This window comes from Microplitis mediator, chromosome 2 (assembly GCF_029852145.1).
Source record: "Microplitis mediator isolate UGA2020A chromosome 2, iyMicMedi2.1, whole genome shotgun sequence".
Classification (NCBI taxonomy): Eukaryota; Metazoa; Arthropoda; class Insecta; order Hymenoptera; family Braconidae; genus Microplitis; species Microplitis mediator.
This window is the reverse complement of record NC_079970.1, coordinates 25313850-25339373: the sequence shown is the minus strand read 5'-3', so window position 1 is coordinate 25339373 and position 25524 is coordinate 25313850. Positions and strand designations below refer to the sequence as shown.

At 30.9% G+C, this 25524-nt stretch overlaps 4 protein-coding genes across 6 annotated transcripts; 2 read left to right on the top strand and 2 right to left on the bottom strand.

Annotated features, from left to right (window-relative positions):
- Positions 1-4874: 4874 nt before the first annotated feature.
- Positions 4875-10473, bottom strand: LOC130663866 (synaptogyrin). Its single transcript, XM_057463390.1, has 5 exons — positions 10322-10473; positions 9701-9822; positions 8932-9158; positions 8070-8217; positions 4875-7957 (listed from the first exon to the last, which is right to left on the bottom strand). The coding sequence occupies exons 2-5, from the start codon at positions 9800-9802 to the stop codon at positions 7748-7750; spliced, it is 687 nt and encodes a 228-aa protein (XP_057319373.1). The 5' UTR covers positions 9803-9822; positions 10322-10473; the 3' UTR covers positions 4875-7747.
- Positions 10474-10921: 448 nt separating this feature from the next.
- LOC130663864 (RNA-binding protein squid-like) lies at positions 10922-15127 on the top strand. Of its 2 annotated transcripts, none has more exons than XM_057463388.1 (4): positions 10922-11067; positions 11281-11474; positions 11708-12322; positions 12946-15127. In XM_057463388.1, the coding sequence occupies exons 3-4, from the start codon at positions 11900-11902 to the stop codon at positions 13459-13461; spliced, it is 939 nt and encodes a 312-aa protein (XP_057319371.1). In that variant the 5' UTR covers positions 10922-11067; positions 11281-11474; positions 11708-11899; the 3' UTR covers positions 13462-15127. The 2 variants fall into 2 exon arrangements, with proteins under 2 accessions (XP_057319371.1, XP_057319370.1); XM_057463387.1 differs by having other exon boundaries at positions 10925-11071.
- Positions 15128-16190: 1063 nt separating this feature from the next.
- On the bottom strand, positions 16191-18915 carry LOC130663863 (dehydrogenase/reductase SDR family protein 7-like). The gene has a single exon (XM_057463386.1). It carries the CDS (start codon positions 18536-18538, stop codon positions 17594-17596), a length of 945 nt encoding a protein of 314 aa, XP_057319369.1. The 5' UTR covers positions 18539-18915; the 3' UTR covers positions 16191-17593.
- Positions 18916-19750: 835 nt separating this feature from the next.
- On the top strand, positions 19751-25429 carry LOC130663862 (uncharacterized). 2 transcript variants are annotated; one of them, XM_057463385.1, is made up of 5 exons: positions 19751-19997; positions 20216-21186; positions 21259-21549; positions 22635-23712; positions 23806-25429. In XM_057463385.1, exons 2-5 carry the CDS (start codon positions 20218-20220, stop codon positions 24537-24539), a joined length of 3072 nt encoding a protein of 1023 aa, XP_057319368.1. In that variant the 5' UTR covers positions 19751-19997; positions 20216-20217; the 3' UTR covers positions 24540-25429. The 2 variants fall into 2 exon arrangements, with proteins under 2 accessions (XP_057319368.1, XP_057319367.1); XM_057463384.1 differs by having other exon boundaries at positions 22635-25429.
- The last annotated feature ends 95 nt before the right edge of the window (positions 25430-25524 follow it).

The window sequence follows — 25524 nt, the reverse complement described above, 5'->3', positions numbered from 1 at the left end:
AAAATTAAATTCTTGACAAAAAAGGTCATTTTTATTTTTTTTATAAAATGTGTATTTATGAAGATATTTTAAAAAAACGTTTTTTAGAGCTATGAATTGAGCGTTTTAAGGATTAAAAATTTTGAAAATAACATTTTTCTAAGTATGTAGAAACTATAACAAGCATTAATGATTGATATGTTACGAGTTACGAAGTTGTCTATATTTAAGAAAATAACGTTATTTTTAACATTCGTAATCCTTTAAATGCTCAATTTATAAGATCTAAAAAAGTTTTTTCAAAATATCTTCATAAATACACATTTTATAAAAAAAATGAACATGACCTTTTTTGTCAAAAATTTAAATTCCTACAAAATTGTTCCTATAATTTTTTCCTTTAATCTGCATATTTCATGAGATATTTAAAAAAAACCGCGATTGTATCGAAAAATGAACTTTGATCGTACTGCGGCACGTGTTCTTTTTACTTAAAAAGAAAAAACCAAATTCCCCATGTATTTTTTTACTAAAAAGAAGCTTTTTATGGGGCGCCTGAGAAAATTTAATTTTTAACGACCACCCTAGTGTATAAGTACATGTATATAGAGATATGGTATGAAATTCGTAGACGATCAATGCTGCGTTAGTGTGTCGTACATACATATTAATTGTATTATGTCGAGAGGGATGCCAGAGGATTGTTAAGTGTTGGACGTTGGGAGAGCTCATGCGAGGGTTGTGGGTTTCTGGTAGCTTTGGGAGGTCTCTCTTGGCCACCCCCGTTATCCACCAGTACTGCTGCTGTATATGTACTATATACACTATATATACTATATATATGTACTGTATATACAGTAGGTACAGGTACTACCAGCACTGCTGCCGCGAGATCACCACTACTACCACCGGGAACGAATCCGCCCCGTGCTGCAACTATTGTCTGGAAAGCTCTCGACAGATACCAGAGAGCAGACCCGAGCGAGGTCGACGTCAACGTTGACGTCGACCTTTACACCAGATATAGCAGCACATACTGGGAAATCCAATTGCTGTGGCTGCTGGACCGAAAATCTTTCCCACCTTAAATCTTACCCGCTAATCGATCCTGGTAGCGGTTATTTCTGGTACTGAGTAATGGATTCGAGAATCCATTAGTAGAGGAGAGAATTTATATTTTTTAAAAAAGTCGTATTATTTTTATAAATAGACGAGAGAATCAATTTTAGATAAATCTGACATAATTTAAGTTTTATTTAGATCGCATTTTAGTCTTGTGCTGTCTGCGAGAGCACGAGCTTAATAAAATGGTTGATGTAATGCTGGTTTTTAAAAGATTACTTGAGGTCGTTGATGCGGAAATTTTATGACCAACTATTTGGGTCACATCGCTCAAGTTGTTATTATGTTTTGTCGGTAATTTATTGTAGGAAGAATGTTAAATTATTGGATCTAGTACTCGAGGAAACTAGATTATTTATTTTTATATATAACGTGATGTTAAAACGACGGGCAATTGTCTGCAGTCGGTGCTCCAGGAAATTTCCTGTGCGAGCGAAGTATTCCAAGGATTTTATTATATTTCAAGATAACAATATTTTATTGATTCTGATAAAAAAGTATGTTCTCTTACTGCTTATTGTTAACTTACCGTTGATTAATGCAGTACCAATTTAAAGAAATGGGAATAATTTACGAAAATTCTTTATCTAAGATATCTAAGATATCAATCTATTGAAAATTTGTAATAAAATTATTTTTTCACTGAAGAAATTACAATTTTTTAGTTGTAATTATTTTTTAAAGAAAAGTTTACCCACTAAAAGTTAAATTTTTTTTTTCTTATCAAATTCTTCAATTTCTGTTGACAAAAAACTTTTCATTGCTTTCAATTTTATAGATTTTTACAAAATTTGTTCTTTTTTTTTTTAGTAAACAAACTTTTCTTTAAAAAATAATTAATATTTTTTTGGTAGAATAGGGAAGACAGGGGTTGGTTGTCACAGCGGTCATTTGTGGCGATCGGTTCATCGATCGGCGACGAAGAATCGCGAAGGTATCACCTCCCTTTCGACGCCGATTCTTTGACACCGATCAATGTTCGTATTTCGTTCGTTGTCGTCTATTTGACCTCTGTGACAACCAACCCCGCACTCAGAAAATTGTGTTTATTATGCAAAATTTCAAATTCCAATCATCTACACTCTAAATCCAAGTGTGTTACAAGTGTATTATTTTAACACACATTAAATGTGTTCTATGTTTAAGGCCATAAGCAAAACTATAGTTTTTGTAGTCATTTAAAACACGTTTCACGGTGTATTAAATCGCGTGCCAAATGCCAAAAGGGCGTATTACAGCAGTTAGATGGGGTTCCATGCCAAAAGGGCGTATAAAAAATTTTTTTTGCCATTCTTTTTAGAATCGCTCGAAACGTAAAGGTCTGCAGAAAACAAATTTTACTAACGCCAAAAGGGCGTATCTAAAGATATACGCCCTTTTGGCTTTGGAAATTTTTTTTGATTTTTAGGCTTAGAACATGTTTACAAAACGATTGGCACCAAAAACAAAAAAATTATACGCCCTTTTGGTTCTTCAAAGCCAAAAGGGCGTATAACTTTTATACGCCCTTTTGGCATTTGGCACGCGAAATATCTATAGACTGCTTATGGCGTTTTAATGTTATTTGGTAAGTGTGTTAATTTCGACTACACACTTGGTTTTAGAGTGTAAAATGATTGGAACGTTTTTCAATTCAAAAATAGTTAATGTTACAATTTTTTTTAATAGAATTAATAATTATTGGATGATAACTTCTGCAATAAATTTCGTAACAGTTACTATCAGGATGGTAACAATTATAATTTCTGATGGTAACTGTTACCATCTGGATTATAAATATAACTATTTAAAATAATTATAATAATTAACTCTAGTTGACATACAAGATTCTAACAATTATTATAAATATGGTGAATATTATAATCTAGATGATTTATACATCATCTAGATAATATTCACTACTATCAGATTAACAGTAGAAATTTTACCATAACTACACGGAAAGAAAATTATGGGAAGTTCTGCTATGCATTACGGGAATGGTTCCCATAATGGTATGGAAATAGTACCTATACTACTATAGGGATGGTTCCCATATATTATGGGAACCATTCCCATTATAGTATGAGAATATTTCCCATACTATTATGGGAATGGTTCCCATATTGGTCCAGGAACTATTCCTATAATATTATGGGAACTATTCCCATAATGTTATGGGAACCATCCCTATAATATCATAAAATTTTTTTTTTGCACAATAGTGTAGAAATTTCCCAAAATTTGAATTTCCTTGAATGTTTTGTCCTGACAAAAAATTCTTGTTAAAAATTTTAATGTTTTTTTGCAAAATACGATTTTTTTTTTCAATGTTTGAATTTTTGTTTTTATGTTTAATAATATTTCTGTGTATTGTAGAAGTGATTACCACACTTCTTTAAAATAATTTTTTCATGATAATATGGGAACCATTCCCATACTATTATAGGAACCATTCCCATAATATTATGGGAATGGTTTCTATAATTTATGGGAATGGTTCCTATGATGGTATAGGAAAAAATTTCACAAAATTATGGGAACCGCTGCCATAATTTTCTTTCCGTGTAGATTAGGGTGATCCAAAAAATAACAATTTTTTTTTTTTTTTTTCCAAACAGGTTCGAAAGTTTCATTTAGATAAAAAAAGACGCCTGTAAAAATTAGAGCTCTTAATATTAACATTAAGAGGTTCCTCATCGCACTTTTTTATTTTCCATAAGAATAACATGGGAAAAATTTTTTTTACGTCTTCTGATTTTTATAAGTAGCTAACGATGCGTCATAGGAATAATTGGCAGGCATAGTTTTGTAGGGAATTGAATGCTCTACAAAAAAAGATTCTTATCATTTATTGAGGAATCTATTTGTTCAAAAGTTATTTGAGGTTGAAGTCGAATTCATATTAAATTTTGAGATTTTCTACTTTTCCGGCGAAACTATCAGACTTATTACAAAATATCATCAGACCTTTTTTGTAGACAATTTTATTCCGAAAAGTTATTTCTAGTAAAGTTTTTTCGAATTCCGCATTGTTTTCTAGTTATTTTTATTTTAATGTCATGCTCATAAAAAAATAGTCTTCTGATTGATTTTAAGAGCTTGACATTAAAATAAAAATAACTAGAAAACAATGCGGAATTCGAAAAAACTTTATTCGGTATAACTTCTAGGGAATAAAATTGTCTACAAAAAAGGTCTGACGATATTTTGTAATAAGTCTGATAGTTTCGCCGGAAAAGTAGAAAATCTCAAAATTTAATATGAATTCGACTTCAACCTCAAATAACTTTTGAACAAATAGATTCCTCAAAAAATGATAAGAATCTTTTTTTGTAAAGCATTCAATTCCCTACAAAACTATGCCTGCCAATCATTCCTATGACGCATCGTTAGCTACTTATAAAAATCAGAAGACGTAAAAAAAATTTTTCCCATGTTATTCTTATGGGAAATAGAAAAGTGCGATGAGGAACCTCTTAATGTTTATATTAAGAACTCTAATTTTCACAGGCGTCTTTTTTTATCTAAATGAAACTTCTGAACCTGTTTGGAAGAAAAAAAAAAAAGTTTGTTATTTTTTGGATCACCCTAGTGTAGATAGTAGTTTCTATTATTTAATTTTCTGCGTGCGGTCTCCCTTACAAAAAATTTTAATTTTTTTGACAATTGAAAAATTAATTTTACTTCTCAGAAAATTTTCCAAATCATTTAAATATAAAAAAAAAGAAATCCATCTTTTTTAAAAAATGAAACGGAAACGTAATTTAAATAAATAACTCAAAAATCCATGATTATATATTTATATATATTTATTATTCATAATACCAAAGATATTGGTCGAACCAAAAAATAAGTACAGATATACATTTAATTGTTAAGTCGAGTTTGTCTTTGGGAAGAAAACGATGAACCAGCTGAAGAATAATTAACATCAATGTTCAATTTCAGAAGTATGTTGCCGCAACATTGTTAATAATCACCATTTACTTATTACACATATATTTAAGTTGATTTATTTTTTACGCTTATGTTACAGCTAAATTAATATCATCGTGAATTACATTTAATTGGTTTTCAAATCATCAATTCTTTATATATTTTTATTACATTCGTTTCTGTTGCTCTACAGATAATGCGCAAGTTAATATAATTTAATAATAGTAATAACCACAATAATAATAATAATATCAATGATAATAATAATACTATCGATTATACGATTAACATTCATACAATCGTTATAAATTTGAGCTGACACGTGCCGCCTATTGCTTGATTTTACACAATACTAATTATAATATTTTATCATTTTTCAACAGCACATGCAGCTCAAGTTGTTTGCAAGTGCGCAATTAACAAACAACAGTTACCTTTTTTTTTTTTGTTTTTTGTTTTTTTTTACAACTTAAGTACTACAACACAAGTACAGTAAATCGGTAAAGTATTAAACCATAAATTAAAAGCAATAATTAATTAACCAGGTACGATAATTACTTTTAATTGGTAACAAATTTTATTGAATATTTAATTGTCAAGAATTGTTGTTCCCAATAAAGATTAAGCTTCAAAAAATAATTACTTAGTAAATTAATGAACAAAATAATAGCCATTTTTAAAAAAATTCATCGCAACACCAGTAAAGTTAACGGATTATTTATTTATAAAATAAAAATAAAATTTAAATTTGGCGGGAGTCATACGTGACCAGTTAATTAATCAATAAATTATCGCTCTTGAGATTTTTAATAATAATAATAATAATAATAATAATTACTGTTATTAATTAAGTAACTAATTAATTTAGTAAACTTTATAGTCTATATTAAACGTTTTTTTCTAACACTCAGAGTGATTTAAAACCTGATTTATCTTACTACGGCTTTGCCATGTAACTTGTACGTAGTCTGCATATATTAGCTAATTTTTTTAATTATTTATAATTAAAATAATTTACTAAAAACTAATTGATCTCTTCTCAAAATTTGGTTGTTTATTTTCCTTAATATTTTATTCTGTTTTCTCAGTTCTGTTCACTGTTTATTTCATGTTTTATTTATCATATACATAATATTATTATTTATGATTTAAGTCCAAGTATCAGAAGAGATCAATTATTATTTTTACCATTAATTCAAACCCGTAACTAAATAATAATTATAATTCGTTGGTAACTTTAATTACATCGGAAGGCTCTTAAATTTAATAATATTTACTCCAATCAAACAAATGTTTTATAATAAATCACCTCAACGTCTACATATATATATTTGAGTTCCCTATATATATTCGTGTAAAAAAAATTTTTGTTTATAATGAATTTAGATCTGAATTTCATCACGAAACTCAGATCGTGACACAAATATGATTTTCATCATGAATTCGCTCCAACTTTTCGTCTCGTAAGTTCGTATTAATTCCGACCGATAGAAACTTGACTGAATTTTTAGTATACTAAACATTTTATCAAATTTATCGATTCAGAAACAACCGATAAATTTATTCCATCAAGTAATGGGTCTACGTACATCAGTTTCGATTGTAAAATTAATTTAGTGAATGAACTTCAGATCACTTGGATAAAATTTGACAGTAATAATTTTGTCGTGATTAAAATTATTGATACAAATTTATGATGAAAGTCATATTTGTGTCACGATCTGAGTTTCATGATGAAATTCAGATGTAAATTAATTATGAATAAAATTTTTTTACCCGGGAAATAAACGTTTGAAACAAGAATGAAAATCATAATGAATTAATTTTCCATTGGAATCAGCATTTAATACCAGAAAATTTAAAGACAATATTAAATAATAATAGTAATTAAATCTAGCTGCACATGACTCAACCTCGCAATAACTACGTAATATATTTAAACCAAATAAATAAAGCACTCGGTACAATACGATAATAATTAATGATAAAATATGTACCTCAACAAACTATACAAGATCCACCATTACATCTTTTTTTTATTTATTTTCTCTTTAAATATATATATTTGTATATATGTCCATATATTTATTACTCTATTTTTTATCTAATTACGCGGTCGCGTTTAAATCTTACAGACGTACACACTTGTAGTGAAATCTTTATCATCACCACAATAATCATAAATTTAAATTTATCAATTGTCAACACAAGTGATACTTTTTTTTATTTTTTCTACATGCTCGCAAAGAGGCCTGTTTATAACTCACCTTTTTTAAAATGTACAGTTACTCTGCTAATTGTAATTTAATTGTAATTGTAATAAAAGTACGCGGTAAATTAAAAAAAATGAAAATGGAGCTCGAGGACTTGTTTCTTTAAATTGTAATAGTAAATATACAAAAGCAATCTACGCAGTTATAAATAATAAATAAATAAATAGTAAACCTACAGCTAAGATACGTATTGTAAAATAGTTACAAGAGTATCGTTATGGAAAATGATTACTACGTTATTTAATTAAATTAATTTTACGTACAAGTTTAACTACTTTAGAGGCAAACAAGATTGCATTTATAATTCAAGTCTCATTCAATGATAAAGTGAACGGCTGTGCCTCTGTGCATTTTTTTATTTTATTATTTATTTTTTTTCAAAATAATATCTTTGTGTTTTTTAAGTATTATCATTTATTTATTTATTTTTTTTATTTTAACTATCAATGGTCTCTTTAGTAAGCAGGTGCTTGGAACTCGCCCATACCTCGCTGCTGCTGTTGTTGCTGCTGCTGGGGGTACCCGGGCTCCTGGTAAGCCGCGTCCGTCGCGTCGGGATAACTCGTGTACCCGGCGCCCCCGACAGGATCCGCTTCGTAGCTCGGAGCAAATGCCGCGTCTGTTCCCTGTTTGAATCGTTGGAATGCAAACCAAGCACTTCCTGCCTGTGAATAAAAATACTCGTGTCATTGTAAAGTCATCAGTTATTATTATTTTTTAATAATTAGTTATTATATACGATAATGATTAACTGAGGATGAGGATTTGGTTGCTTACCCATGAAAATATTGAGAAAAATGAAAATGCAATGGCTCCTTGTACATTATTAACTCCGTAGCCGTCTGCTGGGGCTTCTGATTTATTCCATGCGTTCGTCAGGTAGCAGAAACCAACGAAATTTAAAAATGCCCAGGCTGCGGAAAATCTATAAATCAAATTTATATATTTTTATTTAAATAACAAAGTTAATAAATCATGTTTTCAAACTTTTAATGGAGATATATTACTTTTGTATGCGCAAATTAAATTATTTACTTATATTCTGACATCTAACAAGATTTTCTCCTTATCGATAATCTTTGATATTTTTTTTATTTATTCCTACCGCAATAATTATTTACTAAATTTTATTATTATGGAAAGAGAGGCAAAATGACTACTCGAAATTTTGAATTAAAAATTTCGCAATAATGAAATTTAAATTTTTATTAAAAAAATTCCGTACTCCGAATTTATTACTGCGACGTTTCGTCTTTTACTTGAGAGGATTTTCCATCTTCTCTGTACCTCGCACACATGCGTATAAATGCAACATCTCGACGCAGTTACATGAATTAATTACAATAGTAATTTAAACTGCATCATTTTGAGATGAATCGAAATTTGATCACAAACAGAATTTTGCTCATCAAATGATAACGTGATAAATCAAATGACATTTTATTTAATGATTGAGGTCAAGCTTTGTCTGTAAAAATGGTTCATTTAAAAGTTGTCTGGTCTATTCTTTGGACTTGAAATTTTTTTGAAAAAACTGGAAAGATTTAAAGCCTGGTCTTAAATAAAAGACGAAATTATTTTATTATTTTCTTAGAAAGCCCATTTTGCTCCTCCTTCCTCTTTACTGTAAATGACTTACCCAAGATCTCCAAGTACGTAATGTTTTCTAGTTTTGACAGAAGACATTTGTTCAAACAAATATTCACCAGCAAGGAAACCAATACATGCTAAAAATGCGATCACACCGATACCAACTCCGTACTGACAAGCATTCGCATCTTTATTATAAAGGCAGTATTCTTTTCCAGTCCCATCATCTCTGTAGCCTTTGCTGCTGATAGTCCCGAAGACGATTATCGAGAAAAGCTGGTGAATAAAAAACCTCAAAATTATTAAATATCCATAAATAAACATACATATTTAAATAAAATAAATGTATTTATTTTATTGACAGATAACGAGCACACAAAGGATTAAAAAAACGAGCTCTGCATTTCTAAACTCCCACTCCAAACTCCGGGAGCCGTCATATCGATTTGACAATCGACTGAAACGTGAGGTCACAATGACAATTGATAAAAAAAATGTAACGAGCAAGTGACTAAAATAAATAAATTGATTGATTTAAACAAAGAATAATATAACGGGGCAGGTATTTATGATAAATAAATAAATGTGATGAGCAAATGAAAAAGTTAATACAGTAAAAATCAATAGAACAACCCCATCGTCGAGGGCGGAGGGCAGATGAAAGAGGGTGGGGACCAGAAATATCTTCTCTTCATTGAATCAATGTCATCCTAAAATTTTAGTTAACTATTTTTTAAAAATATTTCAGAGGCTCGGGTTGAAGGTGCAGAGATTTGTGCTGATTAATTGTGTGTGATATTTATCGAGAGTTTACTCACCAGACATACTGCTTTTATGATAACCTGAGGCCTCTGTGCAAATGCAATTGGGTCGAAGGGTGCACCAGCTTTTCCACCACCGTACGCTCCACCACCGTCCATCTTAGAGCGACTGAGCTGAGCTGAAAATTCAAAGCTCTCGAGGTTAATAAACGCGCACGCGCGACATTATCATTATTGTTATTATTTTATTTTATATCTCGCGTCTCCTCGACTCGACTCTCGTTTACTCTCGTACTCCACTCATATCAAATCCACTCTATACCCCACGTACTCGACGCACGACGTTGCTGCCTATTCCCTACCCCATCATTTACATCTTGACAATCAACTGTCATTTCGTCAACCCATTGACGTACACAATCACAGGCATAATTACGTTATTTTTTTTTACAAAAAATAATTATAATTTTTTTTATCTTCCTACTGATTAATTGATTAATAAGTTAAGATTAATTGATTTTTACAGCTAAAATTTTTAGTAATCTAATCTAAAAGTGACAGCTTGATAACTGACATTTTTTTGATGGATTTAAATTTGACAGCTGATTAAATTATTAATTAATGACTTTACTAATAATAATAATAATAATTAATAATTATTAAAAATTAATGACTTACGTGCAATTAAATGTAAACACCGGATAAATGTATTTTTTTCCTCGGAATGTCACAATCCAAAATAATTAACCAACGTCATCTGGTAGCGGTAAAAAAAAACTTTTGAATTTCCCGCTAATTTACCGACTAATTTTAAAAATAATATTTTTACTCTACCACCCGAGATTTAAACTTAAAAAAATTTATCACCCTCATTATTGACATCCCCGTAAATATTTACAATAAAAAAAAAAAAATTTCTGTCATCGATCATAATGAAAAAATCAATTATTCAAATTATACCCGCACGCTGCATTTGAATTCTCGCGTTCGCGCTCTCGTGCCAAAATACAAAACTAATCCTTAATTAAATTTTATACTAATGCTTTTATTACTAAAAATCTAATTAACTATCAGTTAATTAAAAAAATTAATTATCCGATTCCCGCGCTAATTTAATAAAACAATAAACGAATTCAAAAATTAAAATCAATTTAAAAATTTCAAACGTAAACGTAAACCTCAACCTCCACGTCGTTGATTTCCTGACAACAGAATCTCATTGGCAAATAAATTAAAAAAAAATCCAAAACCCAACTGTCCAATCAGACTTGATATATAAAAAGAAAGTTGTGCAAACTGTATAAAAGATTAACGAAAAAAAATAACCGCCATCAGTGTATAGTTTCATATGTACGCAATACATGTGTGTAAAAAAACGTTTTCGGATATATAAGTACATACACAAATATAAAATAGCAAAGAGTGTGAGTATGTATCGTCCATCTTTATTTAATTACATTTAAGTAGTCAGTTTGAGTCTTAAGAGCTGGTCTTGGTCTGGGTGCTTTGTTCTTGCTCTTGGTTGTTATTCGTAGCTCGTAGTTGATAGTTTCTTCTTCTCCTACTTGTCCACAGCAATAGCATATAATTACAATAGCACACAGTTATATATCAGCTTCTCTGTTTCTCTCCTCTAGCTTTGTTCCGAGTTCCGAGATACCTGAGATAGCTGAGAGTGTGTTCAGTTGTAGGAACAGAACACCTACAGTTTAAATAGTGAAAGATCTTGGTAGGCATCGCTCATCGGGGTTGGCGCAGGCGAGATACCACTCTCTCGACACCGGTAGAATCCACGAGAAAATAAAGCATTAAAAAAAATATATAAAATAAGGTATGTTACATATTGCTAAGCATTTTTACAATTATCACTGATATAAATCTGTATATAAATAAATAGTAATTGCTGGTAGTAATTATTTAATTAAATGAAATGCTGGCAGACTATTTTTTTATTAAAAATTTTTTTTTAATTGGGTTTTGGTGGAGGGACTAAAAGTAGATGTAAGAGTAATAAAAAAATTGAGTATATTATAAAGTAGCCGGACGTGTGTTTGATACTTTCAGACAGCACGGAGTAGAGAGAGAAAAATAACTTCTGAAACTAGTCTGGTAGTGTGTGTATGAGTGTGTCGGTTCACGGTGCGTCTGTAGCTGTAGCGAAAAGTAAAAAAAAAACTACGGAGTACGAACACGAACTACTGAAAGAAAGAAAGGGATAATATATTAAATAAAGTAAATCATCGGCATAAGAAAGCTATGGCGGCTGTTGACTGTTATCAAAATCAAGTAGAGAACTCAAATTCATCGGGAAATCACACTGATAACGATTATAACACACAGGAGAATCAGAATCAGCAGCAGAGACCCGGAACAATGCAACGAAGCGGTAGTAATAATGGTGGACAGTCGTTGGATCACAAAAATCAGCAACAGCAAGCGACTGCTGGTATACCTGGTATGGATGATGAACGAAAATTATTTATTGGTGGGTTGTCTCGGCACACTACTGATAAAGAATTACGTGAGCATTTTGGTAAATTTGGAGAAATAGAAAGTATAACCGTTAAAATGGATCAACATACCGGCATTTCACGTGGTTTTGCTTTTATGGTTTTCACTAATCCTAAAACTATTGATAAGTTGCTAGCTTCCGGTGAGCATTACATCAACAAACGTAAGGTTAGTTATTCATTTATGCATTTATTTTAATCTCTGGCACCTTTATTTGTTTATCGTCTCTTAAAATATTATCGGTAGCATATAAATATATGAGTTTATTTTATTTAAGAGCTTTTATCATTTCATTTTATAAAGCTGCTAAAATTTATTCTATTGCGACGTTGCGCCAAAGTAAACTTTTGACATCAGGTAACTGGAGGTTTTAATAAACAAAGAATACAAATCTATGGAAACAATTTTAAATTACAAACTGAGTCTATGTCAATTTTTATAAAATATTTCACTTATAAAATAATTTACAATTTTTTTTAATGCGTACTATTAATTACTAAAATTAAAACAGCAGACGTTTGTTAATTTTTTTGGTTTTATTGTCAAATTACATGATTAGAAAAAATTAACTGAAAATTAAAAAATGACCTGATATGAATTTTTAAAAATCATTTTATTTTAAAATAAAAATTGTCAGTTGTCTGTTGATTTCACTGCCATAATTAATTATGCAAATTTATTTATCAAAGCTCTTGAATAAAATACCGCAAAAATTCTAGTAATTTGTCAAAAAAAATGATTTACCAAGCAGCCAACAATAACAATAAAAATTTTTTAATTGCTATCAACAGGTGGATCCAAAGCGTGTAAGCAAAAAAGCGCAGCACGGAAAAGTATTTGTCGGCGGGTTGACCCCAGACATGACCGACGATGACATAAAAGCGTACTTCAGTCAATTTGGAACAGTAGTAGAGCTGCAGGCGCCTTTTGACAAGACCAAGAACCAGCGTAAGGGCTTTTGCTTCATCACATTTGACTCCAAGGACGTGGTGTACAAGCTGCTGAAAGCCCCCAAGCAGACGATAAACGGTAAGGAAGTCGATGTTAAGAAAGTTAAAGTAAACCCAGAAGTAAACCGTCAGGGATTCTGGAACTTCGGGTACGGATACGGGTACGGAGGCGGGTATAACTACATGCCCGAGTACACCAACGGGTACCACGGCGGCTACGAAGACAATTACAGCAATTACGATACTTACCCAGGGTACGACGGCTTCGAGAACCACGCGAGTTACCCAACAACCGCCGCAAAGCCGCGAGGCAACGGCCAGGGACCGCGACAGTTCCAGAGACATCAGCCCTACTAATAATCTTTCTTTATTTTTTATTATTAAACTAAAATATAATCAGCAAGTTGGATTTAGAGATTTATCTTCGATGACACACAGAAGTGCAATCATCTGTCAATGGGTTTAGTTTCGACAGCACCATCGTCTTCAACGTACTATCTATTAAATAATAATTAATAAATTCTATTGATCACCTGGCAGGTATGTCATCCAGGTTCAAACACAAACGTACTCATGGTTAATACGTTGATCCTTTTTTTTTTTTTTCTTCTAATTACGATACATATATTAATGTATATTATATATTATTCAATTAATTAGGCTCTAAATATATATTATTCATACGTGGAGTCTTTATGTGTGTAACACTTTTTACTCATTACTTAATCATGTCTGTCATTGTCTATTTTTCTTTATTATTATAATTTTTCTTTTTTTGAAAATTAATATGTAGTTTATTATATATTTCATATATATACATATATATAATTAAGTAAGCGTGTAATTAAAATCTACATATTTATTTGAGTAAATTTTTTCAATATTTTTTTTTTTCTCTTCAGCAAATAATCCAGTGATTTAATATTTTTTTTTTCTCATGATTTCACAAAAGTAAAAATAACTTTTCATGTTTTTTTATCAATAATTTTGTTGGAATTTTTCCAAGACATAATTGTAGTAAATGATTAATTATTCCCTGATTAAAAACTCCGATTGAAACCAACGAATTTCGATTGAAAGTCTATCAGATTTAAATCGGAACTCAGCGGTTTCAATCGGAATTTTTAATCAGGGATTGTTAGAGTTGAATAAATTACTCAAATAAATAATAAAATATTTTAATTATATAAAATAAAATAATAAGCATTATAGTAATCGTAGGAAACCGTTTATAATTATTAAGAAAACAAAGTGCCTTCAGAAATGCGATTTTGTCGAATTTTTGAACGTCTAGTTTTCTCTATACAATAGAATTATGAATATTAAAAAAAAAAAAAACAGAAAAAGAACATAAAAAAAAAATAATTACATAACAAAATATATATATATATATTTTTAATTTGACAAAGTAAAAAATTTATCAGTAATCAATAATAATTAATAGTAATGACTAATGAATTAAGAACCGAAAATCTGAATGGATTAAAAATATTTTTTTTCGCGCCTTATTGAACAAATTTGTGCGGCGTCAACTGCACATTCTTGTGTATATATTTATATGTTAGACTACTATACACATTTGATGTACACTTGTTATTTTAATAATAATTAAAATTAATATTACTATTATTAATTATTAAATTTAGTGTACACTCAAATTATAGAAAGAATAAATACGTATTTATATACTACGAGATCTATTTTGTGCGTGCGTGCGTGAACAACAATACGAGTACAAGTAATGTGATTGCTAAATAATAACTCGACATGTTGAAAAAAAATTAATTAATTAATTAATAAATTAATAATGAGGAAAAGATAAAAAATATACAATGATAAATATGGAAATAAATTAAATTTGTGATTACTTACTGTTGTGATTGATTGAGAATCCGGAGCATGAACCAGTGATTAGAGATAATGACAAAAAAAATAAATACATAGTATTTAATATCATGCATTGAATTTTTAAAAATATATTTATAAATCTACTGAATAATAAATATTAATTTTTTATCATCGACATTTGTAATTGTTTATTTATCATAATTATTAAATGAGCCTGCATATTAAGGGCGTTCTTAGACTGTCCCCGCTTTTTTAAAAAATCCAATGACTCAACTGTCATGAACGTATCAAAGTTTTGTCAATTGATTAAAAAAATAATTGAGGCATTGAGTGAAAAAAAAAAACGTAATTGCAATTTTCCTGAGGTATAGATTTTTAAAAAATTACTGACAGTTGACATCAATTAGGACTTAAACGAAATTTGGAAAATAAATTTCAGTAAAATTCATGTCAATTTCGTTCAACTCCTAATTGATAACAACTGTCAGAATTTTTTTTCTAAATTCAATATCTCGGTGAAGTTTCCCTTTTTTCAATTAAGGTTTCAATTTTTTTTTTTAATTAATTAATAAAATTTTGATACGCTTATGACAGTTGTCATTAAAAATTTTCAAAAAGTCGGGGCAATATCTAAGAATTACTTGAACGCTTATTTTTATTTTAAATTACAATTAAAATATTTACTATTGTTACAGTAGTAGACAGATGACAATTTTAATGAACACTAATTAAATGTTAATAGAAAAAAAATTTTTAAATGCACACTAGTAGATATCTATATATTTTATATATACATAAATATTACATACCAACTTATTAATGTCCAATTTAAAAATTGGCGCTCAGTGTGCATTTTTAAAATAATTTTTTTCTAATTATCTACTTTGTTAAAAATTATAAATTGTCCGCTACTTTCTCTGCGAATATTTTTTAAATAAAGTTCTGTAACTAATTGTAATAATTTTTTTTTCGTCAGAAAATAATCAGCAAATTTAAAATAAAAATAATTACATGCGGGCCCAAGTGATGGAAAATTAAATTTATTAATAAAAAAAAAATAATGATTAAAAATCATTGTCCTTGCACATACACATACATTTTAATGGAGCTAATTGTAAGCTGCATTGAAAGAAGACTGCCCATAATATTGTAATGCATTGAATTTCTATAATTTAAATACTGGTCTTCGAGATACAATTACTATTACTATTATTATTATAATTATTGTACATCTAATATCTAAATTGTATTTTTATGTCACTGTTGTAATAAAATAACACGAAGTTTTTAAACAACAAACAGAGTAACAAAAAAAATAGAGAGAGCGAGTGATGGAGAGAAAGAGGACAATTGTTTAGAAATAGATTTGACTATAGAATCGTTGTATTGGCATATAAATATTGCCAATATATTTATATATATATAAAAATAAATATAAATATATTATTGCATATATATATATTTACATTGATTTTTTGGAAACATTGTTATTTGTATACCAAGTATACAAAATTCAATGATAAAAATCTATATCAATACAAAATAAAATGTTTGCGTGTAAAAAAAATAATTGAATCCGTTGACAAAATCGGTTATTAAAAATAAAAAATAAAAACAATGATAATAGGTAATAATAAAGTTAATTACTAAAAGTACAATTTGTCAAATGGATTAAAATAAATAAATATGATATGAATCTTCAGTAATTGATAAATATTTGTTACTATTGCTACTTGCTTGTTTCACCCATGGCACGCTGTATATTTGAATTTATTAATTGAACATAAAGATTATACTAAAATAATTATACATAATGTCTTTTTTTTTATTTTATTATTTTTGACGCACCATTTATATACTAGGAAATTGACACCAAAATTTATTTTTGGATTTTATTTATTTTCTAGTGTCCAGAAAATATTTTTTTATAATTTTGTAGCTAATTATTTTTATTGGTTCACCTTGCGATCATTACAGTTTTCATTATGAATAATTAAACATTAATTGACTTAATATTAAATATTTAATTAATATAATTATACATTTTTTTTTAATTTTAAAATGCACAACATTTCTTTTTTTTTAATTTACAATTTAATTAATTACGATATTTTGTATAAATTTTGAGAATATTTATGAGTATGAGTATAGGTCGGCTGCCCAATTTTAAAACACAGTAACTGACAAAAATAAAATTTTTGAAGTATTAATTGATCCATGTTCACAAAACTCCACTGAAACCAAAAATACTAAAAAATCGATTTTGAAAAATTTGTCCCTTACTGTGTTTTGAAATTGGGCAGCCTGACGGTTGTCATTTTTAAAAAATTTCGAATAAATTAAAGTATAAGCAGAATAAAAAATTTAAAAATGCGTATGTAGATAAATGAAAAATTAGCAGGGTAAGAGCACCAGTAGCCAGCCACCTCATGTTAAATAATATCTATATATATTTTGAGCCAATGTTAAAGTATATGACCGGCTGGCTACTGATTAGGGGCTGGGTACTGGTGCTCTCACCCTACTCGCACTTTTTAAATTTCATTTTAATTAATTTCTTTATTTATTTAAAATGTATAAATTATCTGCTACATTCACACTCATAAATATTTACATATTTTTAACTAAAAATAAAATTATTTTATTTTTCATCGTTGGATTTTTTTGCTCGTATGTTCATAATTTTAAAATAAACTGATGGAATCAAATATCTTATCAAACATACAAATTTAATTAAAGTAGGAGCTATAATAGTTTCACGTTCCTGTCGCAAAACTGCTGTTAATATTTCATCAGCAACATACTTTGCCGAGTATCCACTTTCAGTTGCCTTGTCCATTTTGCCATGACATTCACCCCCTTCCGTGATTGCATTCAGAGATAAGGAAGTATTTATATACCCCGGACTCACAACCGAAACTTTGATATTAAAATTATTGAGCTCTGCTCTAGTGGAATCACACCAAGCTTGAAGAGCGTGTTTTGATGCCGCATAAGCTGATCTATACGGAATAGCAATTTTTCCTTGTACACTACTGATGCATACAATGTGTCCAAACTGCTGCTTGATCATCGAGGGAATTACAGCTTTTGCTAGAGCTATTTGCGCAAAATAATTTATCATCATTACTTGCATGTCAACGTCAATTTTAGTTTTCGCAGCCTTCCCTCTGTATGAAATTCCCGCGTTATTCACCAAAATGTCTATCTGACCAAAAGAAGCTAGAATTTTATCAACTTCTTCGGTCAGGACATCAAACTTTGTCAGGTCTAATGATAAAATTGTTGGCGGATACGTTTCGACGGTTTTGTTGACTGCGGTTTGGATCAATGAATTTTTTACCCGCTTTAATTCTTCGTGTCTTCTGGCTACTAGAATAACTTTACATCCACTGGCATAAAAAACGTGAGCCAAGGCTTCGCCTAGACCTGAACTGGCTCCAGTGATCATCACTACTTTACCTTTCAATGAGATTTTCCCAGTTTTCCTTCTGATAAAATCGAATGCGTAGTAAATCATCCATGGGAATGTCAGAGGAATACCGTAGACAGTTAATAACCTCCAAATAAATGTCCATTCCTTCATTGTTATTAAAAATAGTAAAATTTATAACTCAAGATTTTAAATTTACCAACTCCAGTTGAGCTGTGGTGAAAGTTTTTGATTTTGGGGCTGGTTTCTGATTCTGTAGCGTTAAGTTGCGGTAAACTTTTTAAACTGACTCGTCATTTATTTAAAAAAGTTTTCTATGCCAAAATAGAAGGTTGTATAGCACGTGTCCAAGATTTGTATACTTGTATATTTGATGAGTGTCAAGTTGCTGCGTACGCTGATAAATTTTTTAATGGTGCATTTGCATGAGTGCGAGGGTTAATGACGAATATATTTTCTTTTTTTACAGAATTTAAAAATAATATGAAATTTTTTTATGAGTGTGAATGTAGCAGACATCAGACAAATTTAAAATTATAAATAAACAGAGTAAATAATTTTTAAAAAAATTTTTGTAAAAAATGCACTTACTAATTTTTGAATTTTTCAAATGTGCATTTTGTTTAAATTTAATTTTATTAATTATTTACTCTATTTATTAATAATTTAAAGCTTGTCTGATGTCTGCTACATTCACACTCATAATTTTTTTTATCCATTACTTGTCACTTAAATTATTTGGAAGCATTGAAAAAAATGATTGTTTTCAAAAATTTTGGCATGCAAATGTAGAAAATTAAAAAAATTATCGGTGCAATTTTTTAAAATATTTTTTTTTAAATTTATCATTTTTAAAAAAGTGTAAAAATGATTAGACCTCAGCTGATTAGTGTGAATGAACCAGATATGAGACAGTTCGTAAATTTTAACGAGTGTAAATGTAGCAGACGTCGGACAAATTTGAAATTATAAATAAATGGAGTAAGTAATTAAAAAAATAATATTTATAAAAAATGCACTTATTAATTTTTGAATTTTTCAAATGTGCATTTTTTTACAATTTAACTTTATTAATTATTTACTCTATTTATTTATAATTTTAAATTTGTCTGACGTCTGCTACATTCACACTCATAAATTTTAAATAATTAAATTTTAAAAAATGCGCCCACTGATTTTTCAATTATCTAATTACGCATTTTTCAATTAACATTTCATTTATTTACTAAGTGTTTAAATTTAAAAAATTAATTATGACATTCTAAAAATTTTTAAATTATTTTTTAATAAAAAATAAAAACCTTGACAACAGTCGGCATCAAAGCGCGCCGATATTATCGTCTAATTAAAACATACACGTACGTAATATTTACGTGTTTTCATGACTTTATTTGTTGTGACTTGACTTTGATGACTTGTATCAGTTTTGCATCAAGTACTCAGTGCATTGCTTGTCATTCGTGTACACAAATGTCACCAACACAATTTAAAACCATGTTAAAAAAATAAATACTCCATTTATATATAAAATCCTCTACAAGTTTTTAAAATAAAATAATTGTTTTAATTGTTGCTGACAACTGAACAACATTTAACAATAACTTTTATTACGGTAATTTTTTTTATTACATTTATTTATTACATTACTTATGACATCACTTGATTCATTTAACTGATGTCAGTTTGAGACTTGGTCTCAATTCTTTGCTTTATTCAAAAAAATTTTGTAAATATCATCAGTAATTATTTATATTGCGGTAGTGATTTAAAACCTTCAACATATTGCGAGATCTATAATAATATTGAGTGTTTATTGTTGTTATTAAATAGATATGACAAACAATATTGAAGGAGAAGCAATAAGACAAGAGTTGAGTAGCCCTCAGAGCAGAATGGAGAATGGGTTAGGTTACGAGCCAATGGACACGTCGGAACCAGAAGCTGGAGAAGTCGGAGAGGTCCAAGAAATATCAACGGACAGTGACCCACTTTCAGTAGATCCCTCAGCCATTGACAATGACAATGACAATGAAAATGACAATGACAATGACAACGACAACGACACTGACACCTTTTCAATGAATATCGACGTGCCATTTGTGGAAAACGATAATAATATTGAAAATATATCAAACGCGTTGACAATGAGTCCGCTGATAGATGATGTGTCAGCGGAAGTTCATCTAAACCAGTCAATGTCGTTGGCTTCGAGCAACCTGGAGTACACGTCAGTGTCCGAGTATCGAGAGCTTGATAATTCGAGGGTTGAGTGTCTGGGAGTCCGTTATCCAGAAATTTCATCGGCTGATAGAAATAGGACAGCTGGTCAAAGATCCAATTCTAATTCGAATTCTGGTTCTAGTTCTGATTCAAGTTCTAGTTCTAGTTCCAGTTCTTTTCCGAACGAAGTTCAAAGAGTACCTGAGGTTAATCCTAGTCAGTCTAATGAATCCAACACCAGGACATCTGAATCATGGAGATCTTATAATGATGAAATTGATTTCACGACTCCAGTACCTGCTTACGGAACTCCTGTCAGTCCGAAGTCTATCAAACGAGCGGGTCCTTATATTCTAGGGCCGCTTATTGGAACTTCTCCGGTTAGAAGTATCGTTCAGTGTCTGGCGAGGAAAGCTGGGACGGATAAATATTATACCATTAAAATATTGACTCTCAAGGATGATAGTGAAGAGGAAACGCAGGACGACCGTCAAGGAAAAATGCTGCTTCATGCCGAGTACTCACTACTGAGTCTGCTGCAGAATCAGGAGGGTGTCGTTCATCACCACGGATTTTTTAAGGTATGACATTTAATTAATTAATTGAATTTTATATACATTAATTTAATATTAAACGAGATTTATTTTATTTAGGACTCGGCATTGGAAGAAAAAACTGTTGCGAAAACTCGAATCTATACAGGAAGGATAGTGCGGAGACTTTGTTTAGTTCTCGACTGTCTGACGTCTCATGATTTCAATCCGCGGAATGAGGAACTGTTGAATCTCCAGCATCATGTGATACGGGAAAAAAAATTATCTGAGAAAGAGAGTTTGTTAATATTTACAGACACTGTGAGAATCGTCGCGGAACTGCATAAGAGAAATATCGTTCATCGTGATTTGAAGCTCGGAAACTTGGTGTTGAATAGAAAAACAAGGAAAGTATGTATCTATATATAAGTTGCGGGTCACTCTTTATAGAAAGTCATAGACAGTGTCATCCTTATCCTCCCTGGCCCGACCTGGCTACTCATCAAAGAAACATATAGACGAAATTTTCCCTTCATCCTCTCTGACCTGACCTGGCACCATAAGTAAAAAATAAAATTTTTCTCAAGATGTTTTGGGGTCTTTTCTACTACAGGACACTATAAGGAACAAAAAACATTTATATAGTGTAGGGTTATTCCCAACAGGGCAAAAGTTACGGGCTACTCTTCATAGAAATACATAGAGGCATCTCCACCCATGTCCACCTATCCTTATATGGGTCTGAACTCAAAAAATAAATTTTTCTCAGGACTTTTTGGGGTTTTTCCTACTACAGGACACCATAAAGAACAAAAAACATTTATATAGTGTAGGGTTATTCCCAACAGGGCAAGAGTTACGGGCTACTCTTCATAAAAATACATACTGGCATCTCCACCCATCTCCACCCATGTCCACCCAGGTCCACCTATCCTCATATCTGTCTGAACTCAAAAAATAAATTTTTCTCAGGACTTTTTGGGGTTTTTCCTACTACAGGACACCATAAAGAACAAAAAACATTTGTATAGTGTAGGGTTATTCCCAACAGGGCAAGAGTTACGGGCTACTCTTCATAGAAATACATAGAGGCATCTCCACCCATCTCCACCCAGGTTCACTTATCCTCATATCTGTCTGAACTCGAAAAATAAATTTTTTTCAGGACTTTTGGGGGTTTTTCCTACTACAGGACACCATAAGAAACAAGAAACGTTAATGTTATGTAGAGTTATTCGCAACAGAAAAAAAATATCGGGCTACTCTTCATAAAAAGACATAGACAGTAGCATCTTTCCCCATGTCCTCCCATGTTCACCCTTTTGCATTTATCCTCATATGGGTCATGAGTCAAACAAGTAATTTTTCTTAAGACTTTTTGCGGTTTCTCCTAAAGGATACCATAAGAAACAAAAAACTTTACTATTGTTTGGAGTTATTTTCAACATGTTTATTTTTTATGAGCTAGTATTTATTTATAATAATTTATGTTTTAGGTCACAATAACAAACTTTTGCTTGGGTAAACATTTGGCAAGTGAAAATGACCTTTTGAAAGATCAACGGGGCTCACCGGCATACATATCACCGGACGTGTTGTGCGGCAAACCCTACTTAGGAAAACCATCAGACATGTGGGCGCTGGGTGTTGTATTATTCACAATGTTGTACGGTCAGTTTCCGTTTTACGACAGCACTCCGACTCAATTGTTTGTAAAAATAAAAGCTGCGAATTACCAAATTCCCATGGACAACCGGGTGTCCGAGAAAACGATAAACTTGATCCGCGATTTGCTGGTTCTTCAGCCGAGTCGTCGTTTGACTGCAGTCCAAGTTCTCGAGTGTCTTTCGATAATAATCTACACATTCAAAATTCCCGCATCTATCGGAGAGGAAGAGCAAGTGGTGCCGGACATCACTGACATGAAAGATGACCCGGTTGAGAAGAAAACAGAGTTAGCTGAAAAATCAAAGTTACGTTCATCAAACGATCTGTTCAAGCAGATTAATTTCCGCGAGCAGATGATGATGCTCATGAATCAGTCTCAGAGTCCACTGGTACCACGTGGCCGTTCTTATGGACAGATTCCTGTGCACAGAGTTAACTCAGATCCCCGAGAACTTACTCCAGCTGAACTGGAGATGTACCGGCACTTGATTCCTAATGACAATCAACGTCAACACTCCCACAGTTCCAGTCGCAGAGATAATGTCATGCGAGCACGTGCTGCTTCAAGATATCGTCCCAGTTCACATCCACCTCGTCAAGCAGCTTTGTCTCAAAGCCAAACACAAGCTTCGACCCCAACTCAAAATCCTGTTTCTGCTCCACAGAATCCAGCAAATCAAAATCCAGCAAATCAAACTGCCGACAATCCACCACCTGCTTTGAATTCTACTTCAAATGTAAATCGTTCATTGAATTGGTGGTATCCTCAATTATCAGCATCTTTAAATCCAAATCTTCCACCACGTAGCAGCACCACCAGTACCCCAGAAACAAACACAAACAGCGGATCAACAGCACGTAGTTCACCTCTGGTGCTGGGAGTTCCAGTAGGAGTGGGGTTACAAGGTGAGTCAATGATAGTAAGACCAGCAGTTGCTCCTTATCGTGAGCCAGATCCCATTTTAAATCCAGTAAATGTAAATAATAATAATTTACCAGCTTCTCGTGATCCCATGAGCGCAAGATACGATCACGCAAGAATGTCAATGGCCATTCGCGCATCGCTGATGAATCGCAATCAAAGAAACGCTTCTGAGCAAACGAGGACAATATCTAGCGCTATTAACAACCGATCAGTGCCGAGCAGCGGCGACGAGAGTCGCAGTCACAGCCACAGCAGATTCCGCGAGGCCATTGTCAACCAGATTGTCTCGATACGCGCAAGGCTACAGCAGGACAGGATCAACAACATCGAGCGACAGATCGAGAGCGTGAGGAACGGGTTGATGGGCAATCCACGAAGCAATTCTGCTGGTAATAACACCAGCAGTAGTAGATATTCTGTTGCCAGACGTAATTTACTGGCACAGTCCCGGCACTTGCCTTACATGACCAACTTGAGATATTTATCAACAATTCGTAATGTTTCGAATGATATTTCTAGAACCAGAGCTACTGATACCAGTGACATAAATCTAGATACTGTGATACATAATAATATTAATCATAATAGTGTTAATGAGATGAGAAATTCTGTTTCAAGGAACGGGAACAGTGATAACCGAGATAACAGATTTTCGGTATCAAATTTCGCTGACGCTTTGCAGCAAATAGCTAACAGACTTGGACAATCATTGCAGCAAACACACGAGTCCAATGAAATAACTAGAGACTCTCGATTAACTCAACATGATTCCAGTGAATCTTTAAATGCACGTGACCAAAACAATTAAATATCATTTATAATTACGGTAATGATCTAGAAGTAAATAAGGGTTTTATTTATTTTCATATTTAAAATTCATTCCTATTTAACTGCTGAGCTAAAAAATATGCTTGGATTTTATTTTATTTTATTTATGACAAATTTATTGTCACTTGAGTCCAGACATTTGCTAACTTATGTTGATTTAAAATTAACAATTTATGATTCTGTCACTGGTTGTCAAAGTCTATAATAAGTTAGCAAGTGTCCAGCTCGGGCACTTGGGTACTGATAAATTTAGCGCGTCAGCTAAGTTTTGAATGATTGAATTCAAAAGATATTAGGAAAATAACTTCTGACTTTGAATACACGGCAGCTTTGAGTTGGTCTTTAAAAATCTGTTGACAGATAACTTTTATTAATAAACTTCTGGGTTCTCTTGACGACAATCGACGTTAATTATTTAGAGTTTATTACAAAATTAAGACCCAGATAAAAAAAAAGTGTTCAGAGCTTCAATGAAATTTTTTTGCCACAAAATAAATAGAACCCAACTTCTAAATCATCAATAAATTTTGTTTTGAGTTTGAAACTCGTCAGTATCCAGCTCCCTGTTACTTATTTTGTTGTCTAAATTATTTTAAAATCAATATTATTTATTTTTATACTCAGTAATCTTTAAAAAAGATTTTTAAATTAAAAAAAAAAATGAAAGTAAGGGAGCAAATACTGATTTTCTAAAAGTTTATTTTTATTTTTATTTTTTTATTATCAGATTTTATAGAAGTAATTAATAATTATAATTAAAAAAAAAATGAGTTTTCCAATGGAAACTTTTTATAAACTTTCAAAAGTTTTTAAGACTAGACTAAGTAACCTTATGTTTAATTATTGATGTTAATTATCACCCTTTAATTTTTTGTTGTAATTATTGTTTTTAATTTATGATTTGTATTTAAAATACAATTTTTTAGTTTACTAATTTCGATGAAATATTTACTGTTATACTTTTA

What these genes read in the sequence shown, in the direction of transcription:
- LOC130663864 (XM_057463388.1), top strand. Translation starts at nt 11,900, where the DNA reads ATGGCGGCTGTTGACTGTTATCAAAATCAAGTAGAGAACTCAAATTCA. An exon ending in ATTACATCAACAAACGTAAG is followed by an intron (nt 12,323 to 12,945) that starts GTTAGTTATTCA and finishes TGCTATCAACAG; the next exon opens with GTGGATCCAAAGCGTGTAAG.
- LOC130663866 (XM_057463390.1), bottom strand. Translation starts at nt 9,802, where the DNA reads ATGGACGGTGGTGGAGCGTACGGTGGTGGAAAAGCTGGTGCACCCTTC. An exon ending in TCATAAAAGCAGTATGTCTG is followed by an intron (nt 9,159 to 9,700) that starts GTGAGTAAACTC and finishes TTTATTCACCAG; the next exon opens with CTTTTCTCGATAATCGTCTT. An exon ending in TACGTACTTGGAGATCTTGG is followed by an intron (nt 8,218 to 8,931) that starts GTAAGTCATTTA and finishes TTTGATTTATAG; the next exon opens with ATTTTCCGCAGCCTGGGCAT.
- LOC130663863 (XM_057463386.1), bottom strand. Translation starts at nt 18,538, where the DNA reads ATGAAGGAATGGACATTTATTTGGAGGTTATTAACTGTCTACGGTATT.
- LOC130663862 (XM_057463384.1), top strand. Translation starts at nt 20,218, where the DNA reads ATGACAAACAATATTGAAGGAGAAGCAATAAGACAAGAGTTGAGTAGC. An exon ending in ATCACCACGGATTTTTTAAG is followed by an intron (nt 21,187 to 21,258) that starts GTATGACATTTA and finishes TATTTTATTTAG; the next exon opens with GACTCGGCATTGGAAGAAAA. An exon ending in TGAATAGAAAAACAAGGAAA is followed by an intron (nt 21,550 to 22,634) that starts GTATGTATCTAT and finishes TTTATGTTTTAG; the next exon opens with GTCACAATAACAAACTTTTG.